This window comes from Petaurus breviceps, unplaced genomic scaffold (assembly GCF_028583685.1).
Source record: "Petaurus breviceps papuanus isolate PSGF00001 unplaced genomic scaffold, PetGlider_PUasm1.0 207, whole genome shotgun sequence".
NCBI classification, from domain to species: domain Eukaryota; kingdom Metazoa; phylum Chordata; class Mammalia; order Diprotodontia; family Petauridae; genus Petaurus; species Petaurus breviceps.
Window position 1 is genome coordinate 29,310,266 of NW_027185850.1, and position 12,406 is coordinate 29,322,671.

At 54.4% G+C, this 12,406-nt stretch overlaps 3 protein-coding genes across 3 annotated transcripts in view; 1 reads left to right on the forward strand and 2 right to left on the reverse strand.

Moving 5' to 3' along the window:
* Positions 1-12,406, reverse strand: part of LOC138165037 (cytochrome b-c1 complex subunit 6, mitochondrial-like) — a 289,794-nt gene that overhangs the window by 212,714 nt on the left and 64,674 nt on the right. The window lies entirely within an intron of this gene.
* The window catches only part of LOC138165029 (nuclear autoantigenic sperm protein-like), a 570,370-nt gene that overhangs the window by 16,178 nt on the left and 541,786 nt on the right, over positions 1-12,406 (reverse strand). The gene's annotated exons all lie outside the window — the stretch shown is intronic.
* The window catches only part of LOC138165020 (phosphatidylinositol 3-kinase regulatory subunit gamma-like), a 61,299-nt gene continuing 50,637 nt past the window's right edge, over positions 1,745-12,406 (forward strand). The window contains exon 1 of the mRNA XM_069093080.1: positions 1,745-2,086. Coding sequence (XP_068949181.1) covers positions 1,933-2,086 — 154 coding nt within the window. The 5' untranslated portion in view covers positions 1,745-1,932. The remainder of the gene's footprint in view (positions 2,087-12,406) is intronic.

The window sequence follows — 12,406 nt, forward strand, 5'->3', positions numbered from 1 at the left end:
TCTCTCTCTCTCTCTGTCTCTCTCTGTCTCTCTCTCTGTCTCTCTCTCTCTCTCTCTCTCTCTCTCTCTCTCTCTCTCTCCCTCTCTCTCTCTCTCTCTCTCTCTCTCTCTCTCTCTCTCTCTCTCTCTCTCTCTCTCTCTCTCTCTCTCTCTCTCTCTCTCTCTCTCTCTCTGTCTCTCTCTCTGTGTCTCTCTCCCCGTTCCAAGACTTTTTGGTTTCGGAAACCCGACGGGGGAGCCCAGAGCTGAGGAAAAGGGATAAGGGCTCTCGGTTCAGGCCACCCCTCCCTTCCCCAGCTAGTGGACAGCTCCAGTTGGGAAGCCTTTCGGATCTTCTCGGGACTTCTGTCCAGAGCTGAGCTGCAAGCTTTGAGAGCTCAGGCCGCTTCTCATTCCGGGCCTCCTCCAGAAGGAAGGAGGGCTGGTCCTGGCAGTTCGAACACCTGGGTCCAGGAAGAGTCCCAGGGCACCAAGAGCAAGAGACCCTGTGGGCTGCTCTGTGTGTGTGCGGTGTATATATCATGTATGTACTCTTGGTGCTGGCTGTGCATGCACACGTGTAATATACACGTCGTGATGTGTGTACTCACCTGTGTGGAGTGTGTACGTGTGTCTGCATACATGCTCGTGTGTGTTGGGTGTACACCCGTGTACTGTACAGGGCGCAGTGTGCAGGTGCCTGCGAACGGAGGGAGCAGAGATGTCTGGACAGAACGCACCGGGGGTGGCATGGCGTGTGGATGTGTGTTCGTGCACACAGCTGGGGGGACACGTCTGGACAATGAAACTCGTACGGGCACCGTGTGTGGGTGCTCGGGAGCCCATATACAGGCTTGTGTCATGCGTGTGCAAGGCACAGCAGAAGGGTGCCTGGACAATGAACAATATGTCATCGTGGTGTCCTGCGGACGTGCACATGCGTGTGCCATGCGTGTGCAGCGCACAGGGATATACATGCACGTACATGTCTGTGTGCTGGGGCGGGGTGGGGGGCTGCCTCTCTTGCTCCCGCCCCTCAGCCTCTGTCTCCAGGCAGCACTAGCACGAGCTCTGCTCTTCCGCTAGCTCCGCCCCGCCCCGCCCGGCCCGGCCCGGCTCTCAGGCCGGCCCCGCCCCCTCTGCTGCTCGCTGTCTCCGGGCAGCAGGAGCCCCCAGCGCATCGGGCTGAGCCAGCCGAGCTGAGCCGCGCTCTCAGGGCCGGGCCACCTCCCCCGCCCCCTCCCGGGGCCCGCCCCTTCTGCCTTTGTCCCGCTTGGTAACTGGGATCCCGACCAATCAGCTGCACACCGGCCGGCGCCGGCCGCCTTCTGATTGGCCCACTGCCGGGCGCGCAGCCGCCTCGCGCGGCCTCTCCTGGAGCAAGGCAGACAAAAGACGCAGGCTCCCGGCTCCGGCAACCAGCCTCTACCAATCACGGCGCTCCGCTCTGCCCCCGCCCTCCCCCCGCGGCTCCCAGTCTCCCGGCCCCAGCGCCCGGCGCCTAGCCAGTTCTTGGGTTGTACCACCGCACTCCACTTCGGGGGGTTGAACCGCAGAAGGAATTGGCTGATAGGGGAGGCCGACCTGGAAAGTCCCTCCTTTGGAGGCAGTTTTCCCTACATATCCCTCTATTTGAACTTTGATGTGGCCTCCTAGAGGGGCTCCTGCAATTCAAGATAGGGACAGCCCGTGCTCCCCTCCCCCCTGTCCCCCCCAGCCGGTGCTGCATTGGTCTTTCCTAGGCGGGAGGCGGGGCCGGGCCGGGGGGGAGGGCGGGCGAGCTGTCCACTCCCCTCCCTCCCCTCCCTCCGCGCCGTTAAAATGAAACTCTAGTGGCCGGAGCCGGAGCCGGAGCTGGGACTGCAGCCGGGCCGGGGCCGAGATCGGGCGGCGAGCCCGGGGTGGCGTACGTGTGGGGAGCGGAGTAGCGCGGCCAGCCCCAGCGGGACAGCAATGTATACGCCGCCTTGGGGCATGGAGCGCGAGGACGCTGGCGAAGGCGAAGGCGAAGGCGAAGGCGGCGAGGGAGGCGAAGGCGAAGACTGGAGGGACGTGACCATGCCCTACTCCACTGAGCTCATCTTCTACATCGAGATGGACCCCCCAGGTGCGGGGGAGGGGGACCGTGCACGGGGGGGAGGGCCGGGGGCTGCCGGCAGGGGGAGAGGGGACGTCGTCCTGCCCCGCCGAGCTCCTCGAATGCAGCGAGATGGACCCCCCAGGTGCTGGGGAGGGAGGGGAACGGGGGGGACCGCGGGAGGGGGAAAGGGGACGACGTCCTACCCCGCCGATCTCTTCTAAGAAATCGAGAGGGAACCCCCCCCCCCGCCAGTGCCGAAGGGAGGAGGGAGGGGGACGGGGTACTGTTGGGGGGGAGAGGGGGAGGGGGGCGGCAGGGGGGAGGACAAGGTCCTGCTCCGTCGGGCTCATCCAATACAGCGAAGTGAACCCCCCCCTCAGGTGAGGGATGGGGGATGGGGACCAGCTGGAGGGGGAGGGGACAGTGTCCTACTCCGCTGAGCTCATCTTCGACATCGAGATGGACCCCCCCTCCCTCTTCTCAGGTGCGGGGAGGGGGGGCGAGGACGACGATGTCTTGCTCTGTCCAGCTCATCTTCTAGGTCGAGATGGACCTCCCTCCCCCAGGTGCGGGGAGGGGGCTGCTGGAGGGAGGAACTGGCTGGAAGGGGAGGGGAGGAGGGTGCAGTGCTCCGCTGAGCTCATCTTCTACATCAAGAGGGACCCCCCCCCCAGGTGCAGGGAGCGGGGGAGAAATCGGGACCCGGACGAAGGCTGGGGGGGGGGGCAGCGAAGCACAATCTGCTCTTCTAGACTGAGATGAACACCCCCCCCAAGTTCGGGGAGGGGGCCGCTGGAGGGGGGGGCTGACTGGAAGGGGAGGGGAGAAGGATGCTGTGCTCCGATGAGCTCATCTACTCCGAGACGGACCCCCCCCCCAGGTGCAGGGGGAGCGGGCTGCAGAGGGGGAGGGGGAAGGATACCCTGCTTCCCTGAGCTCATCTTTTACGTTGAGATGGACGGGGCAGGGAGGGGGGGCGGGATATCGGGCTGCAGGGGGGAGGGGGACTAGCTGCGGGGAGGCGGGGAGGATGCCCTGCTGCTCCTAAGAGTTCGTTCAGTTCATCTTCTACGTGGAGATGGACACCCCCACTCCCAGGTGCAGGGACAAGGGAGGCGAGTGCCCTGCTACGATGAGCTCATCTTCTGCATCGAGATGCCCCCCCCTTCACTGTGCGGTGGGGAGGGGGCTCGGGCTATAGGATGCCCAGCTCCTCCGACCTCTTTTTCTGAATCGAGATGGACACCTCCCCTCCCCCAGGGGGCTGGGACAGAAGGAGAATGGTGTCGGGCTCTTTTAGATGCCCCTCCTCAGCTTCGGAGAGGGGGAAAGGGCTTGGGGGGGGCGATTCTCCGTGGAGGGGCTTGGGGACTGACTGGAGGGGGTGATGTCAGGCTCCTTGGAGCTTGTCTACTTAGAGATTGGTGTGGGATAGGGGCTACTCCGGGAGGACGATGCCCAGGTCGACCAAGCTCATTTCCTTCCTCGACATATACCCTCCAGGTCCAGGGATAAGACTGGGAACCACTTGGCGGGGGGGGGGGGTGAAACCCTACTCATCCGTCTCAAAATGGACCCTTCAGGTTCGAAGAGGGCGCTGGGGACTAGCAGGAAGGGAGGAGACGATGCCCTCCCTGCGCCGCCAGCCCGTGGGGCTTCCATTATCAGATAGAACCTCCCAGGGGGCCCGGGACAGACCGTCGGGAGGGAGGAAGGGGTGCCCCAGCTCCTTTGAGCTTACCCCCTCCGAACGGAGGTGGGCCGTTCAGGTGCACGACGCCGGCCCCTCCTTCCTTTCTTTCTCCAGCGTCCCCAAGGTCGGTAGTTAGAGAGCAGCCTGCCGCCCCGGCCGGGCTCCCAAAGTTTGAAGGGAGATCCTGGACTTCGGCTGTGCTGGGGGGACTCGGCAGGCTGGGCAGGGCATGGCAGAGTTGGGGTGAGGGGGTGGGCGCGGCCTCCCCCTCCCCCCCTTACTCCATTTGCCACCTCCTCTCCTGATTTTAGGTACCTGTCCCAAGCCCTAGGATTTGACAATCTCCCTGGGAGGGGAGGGGGGCCTGGGGCTGGGGTGGGGCTGAGGCGGGGCACGTCTTCGGGCCGGGGTGTGGCAACAGCCCCCCCTTCCTTTCTTTAGCTTTCTTAAGTGCTTGCTCGTACGTGCAGTTGGGCGCTGACTTCTTTCCTTTGTGGGGTGCAGGGAGAGTACGCTCTCGGCTGAGGCTGGAGATAGTGGAAGGGCTTTTCTTCGTGGCGGTCTCCTCCCTCTCCCGCCTCCCCTCCCCCTCTCCTCCCCCTCCGCCGTTCTCCCCAGGATCTGCCTGCCATCCCGGGTTCCCACTTCAGCCTGGGGCCCCACCTGACATTCATGCCACTTTGATTCTTCCGGAGGTCGGGAGAGGCACGGAGACCTTTGCAGCGGCCCGTGGCCAGCCCAGCCGGTCACCATGGGCACTTTGTAAAGCTTTGTCCCAGGCCCTGCCTTCCAGGTTCTCTTTCTTTATGGGTCTCTCCACTAGGAGGGGGACAGGAAAGGGAATCTGAAAAGTGGCCGGCGAAGGGGGATGGGGAAGGAGGGGGAGTTTCTTTTTCTTTTTCCAGCTTATCCACGGGACAGTCATCTATCTGTGTCGATGGGACTTGATTCTTTCGATTTTGGACAAGTTGGGGGGTCCTTCTGATTCCCTGTTTTTGTTCCCCATGAATTGTGTGTGTGTGTGTGTGTGTGTGTGTGTGTGTGTGTGTGTGTGTGGTTTAATGTGCTGAGGCTAAACCTGCAGGATATAGGAACTTCATTGACTCTGATATTGTAGCAGACCAGGTGCCCTTGTGCGGTTTTCTCCAGAGGTCTGAAAGAGGTGTAGGTGTCCAAGGGATGGAAGCGCCCCCAAAGCCTTTCTCCTGGCCTTGCTGTCCATCGGTGATACATGAGAATTGTGCTAGCTTTGTTTGTTTGATTAGTTGTCTGCCTAGTCCGAAAATGGGTCAGTCTCTAATTCATATTTCAGAACCATATAAATACCTCCTGGCTTTAAATTAATCTTCCTTTTTTATTCCTGTCGGGCATTTTGCTTTTTCTCTTGCTTGAGTCCTAGAATTCTCCTTTATTAAATCTTCAGTCGTGGATTGATGGCAGGGACAGTTCAGGAATGTTTAGTCAGGTTTGCAAGAGCTATTGGTCATTGTGGCTATTTTCCTTCTTTGTTTTCTCCCAACAGAAAAGACTCTCATCTCTTAAATGTATTTGTGGTTTATGGGACCAGAAATGAGCGTATCATTGGTGTGTGCCCCGGCTAATAAAGCAAGGTTAGGGACTCTCCAGCTTTACATTGCGTAAGCTGCATTGTTCCCTCTCTGTCCTTTATAGACTTAGCAAAGGAGGAGGCTGGGGGATGGGGGGGAGACAAAAAGTGCCCCCAGGAATTGAGGAATTGTTGAAAATAGGAGCCTAGTTACAGGGTCTGAGAAGGGTTGGAAGCCAGGTTGCTGAGATCAAGGTTATATGACTGGTGGAAATTTAGTGGCTACGGTTAGATAAAAATTTCATAGCTAGCTTGGTCATTGTCAGAGATTACAGTGTTAGTAATAATATCAGCAAGCATTCAGGTAAAGCTTTAAGGTTTGTAAAGCACTTAACAAATGTTATTTATCTCATTTGATCTTCACAAAAATCCTTGGAGCTAGGTACTATTATGATCCCCATTTTACAGATAAGGAAACTGAGGCAGGCAGAAGTTAATCGACTTGCCCAGGGTCACACAGTAAGTGTCTGAGACAGGATTTGACCTCAGGTCTTCCAGAGCTCCATCTACTGTACCACAGAAAAAGTGGCTGCTGCTACATTGAAAAGAGCTGGATTTGAGTCAGACCTTGGTTCAAATCCTGCCCACCTCTAATACTTGTTAGCTTTGTGATCCTAGGGAAGCCACGGAGCCTCTCATAGCCAGGGTACCTGGCAGGGCTTCCTCTTGAAGGGGGCAGAGAGAGCCCAGCTTATCTACAGCTCTTTCCAGGCCTGTCTCATCTGCATACACTTTCCTGCTTCAGGTGAGGTAAGCTTTACTCCTAAGCTGAGCCAGATAGTTTAGGAGGAGACTTGACTGATTCTGCCCCAAAGGGAAGTAACTTGTCTAAGGTCACCACATTAGCCTAGACCCAGGATTCCGCCTAGTTCTGTGCTTTCATCACCCCAGGCTATTTATGGCTGTGCATCCTGAGGCTCCCTATCTGGTGATGACTGCATCGGGCTCTTTGTCAGTGATCTGCATGCATTTGCAGAAGGCCTTGTAATTCTCATGATTCTCAGATCTCCTTGTCCAGCTCTAAGCTTTCTGCTGACATCCAGTCTCCCATCTCCAAATGCCTATTAGACATCTTAAATGGGATGTCCAGTAGACTTCTTAACCTCAACTTCACCAAAACTGAACTCATTGTCTTTCCCCCAAGCCCTCCCCACTTCCAAACTTTCCCTTATTGTTGAGGGCAACACCATCCTTCCAGCCACCTCATATTCCATCTGTTGTCGAGGCCTGTCGACTTCACCCTTCCAGCATCTCTCCTCTGACGTTGCCACCCCCTGGTACAAGGTTTCATCACCTCAGCCTGGACCATCACAATGGCTGCTGGGGCATCTGCCTGCCCCAAGTCTCTCCCCACTACAGACCATCCTCCATTCAACCACGAAGGAATTTTCCTCAAACACAGATCTAATTATGTCACACACACATATACACACATACACACACAGGGCTGCCTATCACCTCCAGGATAAATGATAAAATCCTCTATTTGGTGTTGTTCCAAGGCTTTCAAAACCTACCCCCCACACACACACACACATTTTTCAGTCCAACCCTTACACCCCCGAAGCACCCCCCCAAAACACAAACACACACACACCCCTGTAGGAGATGGGGCTGTAGGGGGCACTTGAAGGCAGTGAGGGAAGTGGCAGCCAGGTGGAGTTGAAAAAAGAGACCTAATGGATTCTCTGCCTGGGTGGTAAAGAATTGTTCTTGTCAGGGGCTCCTGAGCTAGGGATGCAGACACATCTTCTGTAGGAAGCCTTTCTCAACTCTTAATTCCGGGGCTTTCCCTCTGTTGATTGTTTGCCGTGTATCCTGTCTATATCCTCTTTGTACACAGTTGCTGGCATTTGTTTTCCCTTATTCCATTGTGAGCTCCTCCAGAGCTGGGACTTGTCTTTTTTTCTTTCTTTTTTTTTGGAGAGCAATTGGGGTTAAGTGACTTGCCCAAGGTCACATGGCTAGTAAGTGTGTCAAGTGTCTGAGGCCGGGTTTGAACTCAGGCCCTCCTGACTCCAGGGAGGGTGCTCTATTCACTGCACCACCTAGCCACCCAGCTAGGACTGTCTTTTGCCTCATATCTTCAATGCCTAGCACACAGTAGGTGGTTAATAAATGCTTGCTGACTGACTAACAGACCCTATCTCCTTTCTTGGCTCCCACTCCCTACTACTTGTCAGCTGTGGGATCTCAAACAGATCCTTTCATATTTCTGGACCTTCATTTCTTTCTCTGTCGATTGAGGGAGTTGGGTGAGCTAACCTTTGGGCCAGTCCCTTGCAGCTCTAAAGGCTGTGACCTGGACCTCCCGAATGCCAGCTGGGTTGGGGGCTGTTGGGCATGGGTGGTGGGCAGACTTGATTGCTTAGTGTGAGTCAGTGGCAGAGTATGGCAGCCCAGAAACCGGTGTGATTATTTTTCAAGGCTGCCTCATTCAAAAGAGGTCTCATATCCAGAACCTGGGCAGTGAAAGTCCCAAGCTGCTCCTTCCAGGTCGGAATGGATCTGGAGCATGACATTTGAGGAAGGACATTGACAAGTGACCTTAAGAGCCCAGGCCCTGGAGGCCTCAGCTGAAGGCACTGGGATGTGTGGGACTGGGTCAGAGGAGGACAGGAGGGCTGGCCCCCTGTGCTTGGAGGAAACCATCCCCAGTAGTACGGCTCATTTGGGGAGGCAGTGATGGGAGGCCAGCTGGGCCAGCCTCGGTGAGGGCCTTTCCGCAGAATGGGAGCTCCTTCTGGGCCAGGCCTGGGTCCGGGTCTGCCTTTCTTGATGGCCTCAGCCCCAATTGCTCTTTATTTCGTCTGCTAACTAAATCTCAGAATTTTATCAGGTACTTTTACTGTGTGACAGCACACCGGTGTAATGGCTTAGTAGCAGCATTGTATTACTTACTGGTAGAGCTGGGATCCTGAAAACTTGCATTCAAAGGATTCCCACAGAAATCCTAGTAGAAAGCAAAGATGAGGAGGCAGGTCAATCCAGGGGCTAGGGGCAGCCCTGGGGCTCCTGCTTGGCTCTGGGCCTGTTATACTGTTAATCAACGAATAGGACAAAAGCACAGTCTGGAAGGATCTGAGGCTGGATTTGAATGCAGGTTTTCAGGATCCCTGATATACCCTGGACAAGTTACTTCCCCCTGCCTGGCTCGGTTTCCTCAACAGTGAAATGAGGATAATAATAACACTGACCTCCTGCAGTCATTGTGAGGGTTAGAGCAAATGAAATAATATTTTTAAGCACGTGCCTGACGCATAGTAGGTGCATAGTGGGTGCTTATTAATTACTTAATTCCGTGGGTCCATGACCATGTTTATTTTGAAAGTAAGGTATATGGAGCGGCCAGGTAGCACAGAGAGTAAGAGCACCGGCTCCAATGTCGGGATGACCTGGGGATCGAATCTGGGCTCAAACACTTAGCACCCACCCAGAAACACCTGGCTGTGTAACCTTGAGCAAGTTACTTAACTCCAATTGCTTAAGGGCAGCCAGGTGGCTCAGCGAGTAAGAGCACCAGCTCCAGTGTCAGGATGACCTGGGGATCAAATCTGGGCTCAGATACTTAGCACCACACCCAGAAATAACTGGTGGTGTAACCTTGAGCAAGTTACTTAACCCCCGATTGCTTTTAAAAAAAAAAAGGTGTATGTGTGTGTACATGTATGCGCCTGTACATACATATATATGCCGTGCATTATGGTTCTAGAATGCCTGTATCTCTGCGTGGTGACATCTTAGTTTACAAAGTACTTTCCTCAGAACAGCCCTGTGATGAATGCTGCAAATACTGTCATCGTTTTTAATCAAATGAGGTAACACAGTGTTTTAGGAACCTTGACCCACGAAAGAAATGCTAGCTATTGTTTTCTAGATGAGGAAATTGAGGCCAGAAAGGATGGCTGGTGAGGGGCGGAGCCAGAGCAGACCCCAGGGGCCTGGCCCTAATTTGGGGCTCTGTCCCTGCTGAAGCCCTTCCAAACAACATGGCACCTGATATCTGGGATCTTAGATTGTTCCTCTTGGACTTCAGAGGGCATTTACCTGACTTAAGCTGGCCCTCAAGGGGCTAGACCAGCCAGAGAGAAGGGTTTCCTTCCCAGCACCTCTAAAGCCACACAAAGGGCTATTGGGGAGCATTGACCCAGCTGTCCTAGAGCCCTCCATCAGCAGGGGCCCACATGGTGCGAGAGGGTGGGCAGGCTGCATAGAGAGCCCCACGGAGCCCAGACCCTGCTATCTGCCAAGTCTCCCATTGAAGAGCTGAGGCCCCCTGTGACCAGGGGTCAGCCAACGGCCCTTGCGGCGGGGCCGGTGTAGCTTTTCTCCTCTGTTCAAGGGAAGGATCGTTTTTGTGTGAAATAGGGGGAGGCTTCTCCATGAGACTGAAGACTGTGAGGAGGTAAGGTTGAATTCTGGGGCAGCAGCAGGTATCACAATATGTCTTCCATACAGAGCTTCCTCTAGTAAGGGAAGGTGAACAGCCATTGTCCTCAGAAGCTGCCAGGCCATGGGCTGGGGAACCAAGGTGGGCCAGGCTGGTGCTCAGAGGTCTTTCTGCTAAATGTCACCCTAGGCCTGGTCCTTACCCCTCCATGGCCAGAAGGAGCCCTCTGAAAGTGGCAAGCTAAGTCCTCTTGGAACAAGCCAGATGGAAAAAGTCTGTCCAATAAAGTGAGACAGGATTGTAGGTTCATGGGGAAGCTGTAACCCTACAGTAGTCTCTCCCTCCGGCTCATCCCTTTCCTTTGTCCCTTCTGTCCCAGCAGCCAGTGATCCAGCCAGTCTTCATGGCCGCTGACTGGCCAGCCTGCCCAGGGTCATTGGAGCTCCCAAAGTCTCTGGTCCTCTGCTGGCCATTTTCTCCTTTATCATTCCACCACAGCTCCTAGCCACCTCCCACCTAATGCTGGAAGAAAGAAGCCTTTTGTCTGTTGTTCTGCATTTCTCACCGTTGGAGACCTTCAGAGATGGCCGGGCCTCAAAGCCCAGGTGCCAGGCAGCCATCTATCCAGCTTTCTTGAGGGACATCAGCAGAGGCTATCTCTGCCTCTGCCTCCACAGGCAGCCCAGCCGTTTGGGGACGGCTCTAATTTCTTTGAAGTTTTCCTTCATCCACCCTAAATCTGCTTCTTTGCAGTTTCTACCCATTATTCCTAGTTCTAAAGAATCCTGGGGCAAGCAAGTTGATTTCTTCTGGGTGACAGCCTTTAGACACCTGAAGATAGCTCTCATGGCACCCCAGATTTGTCTTCAGACTCAATTTTGTCCCCCCCTCACGCCTGACTCCACTTGTCTGTTCTCTGTCTTAAAGCTCTTAGCCGTCTCCTGATCATTCTCCAGATTGTCCTAAATGAGAGTGCCCAGGACTGAACCCCATGTCCAGATGTGGGCTGCCAGGGCCAGGGGGCCCCTGCATCTCAAGATCTCATGCTCATGCTCTTCAGACATCACATCACACTGACCTGCTGGACTGCCAGTCGCTGAAATCCTCTGATCTTTTTCAGACAACTTTCTATCAAGCCATATCTTCCCTACCTCACACTTGTGAATTCAGATTTTAACGCCAATATAAGGCTTTATCCCTATGAAATTTCATCTTCTTAGATTCTTCCCATGTCACACCTGGCAGGACTTTTTGTGTCCTGTCATCCATTGTATCAGTTATCCCTCCTAGCTTTGTCCTTTCCAGATTGTATAGGTCTGATGTCTCTGCTTTTGTCCTATTCATTGATTAACAGTATAACAGGCCCAGAGCCAAGCAGGAGCCCCAGGGCTGCCCCTAGCCCCTGGATTGACCTGCCTCCTCATCTTTGCTTTCTACTAGGATTTCTGTGGGAATCCTTTCCAGACTCTCTCCCCCCCAACTCTTCATTAATGCTTTCTCCCTCTTCCTCCAGTTATCTCTCTCTGTCTCTCTCTGTCTCTCTCTGTCTCTCTGTCTCTCTCTCTCTCTCTCTCTGTCTCTCTCTCTCTCTCTTTCTCTCTCTCTCTCTCTCACACGCACACACACACACACACACACCTGTTTATATATTGTAAGCTCCTTGAAGGCAGGCATTGTTTTTATTTGTTCTTTGTTCCCCACCAGTGCCTAGGAAGCTAGCTGTCTTACATAGACCCTTGATCTATGTGTGTTACTTTGGAGCACTCATAGACAAGTTGACCTTGAGAGTTAATGCTTAAGAAACCTTCCTCCCTGTGGTAGCTATCTAAAATTGAGGGGCAGCTACTGCCACCTCCTTAGGAGGGGATGGGCTCATGTTCACTGGAGGCCTTTCCAAAGGGAAACTGGAACATCTGGGATGCCATCAAGGTGAGACTTGGTCAGGTCCAGTTTGCACCATATGACTTTTGAGGCCCTTCAAGTTCTGATTTGGGCCCAGGGAGAGGAACAGGAGCTTTGTGCTATGACCAGAGAGGGTGGGCATTATGGAAAAGGGGCAGCCTGGGTCCAAAGGATGAGGACTACCACAGGCAGAGACGAAAGTGGGGAAAGAGTCAGAAAGGGCAAAAAGGAGCTTTGCAGGAGCTAGCGGCAATTCCAAGCATCAAAAACTTGGCATGTTTGAACGGTGGAAGGTTACGCTAGGTGGTAGGGTCAAAGTAGCCCTTGAATGCTCAGCCTCTGGGACCCTCAGTCCCAGCTGTTTGAATTCACTTCATTGGATTATCCTCTCCCATCTCCATGTTGGCTAGAGGGTGGCACCAGTGACCTAAGGTGTTTTATTAAAAATCAAGTCATCATCTAGATTTACAGGCTTCTCGTGATCCACCAGTTTAGGAACCTGTTGTCTGGCATGATCTGCCCTTGCAGATGCTGTGCTGGTTCTTGGTGGCCTCTGCTTTCTTTCATTTTTAAAGAAGCTTTATTAATGCCCTTTAAAAGCTATGCCAGTCATTTTCTGTCATGCTTCACTCTCCCTCAAAATAAAGAAAAACAGTTCCAAAAAACCCACTTCATAGCACCTCCATCTGATGGGCTCTGCTTAGAGTACAGGAGGGTGGTTTTAGTCCAGAACCAGACTTAGGCCTTACATTTAAT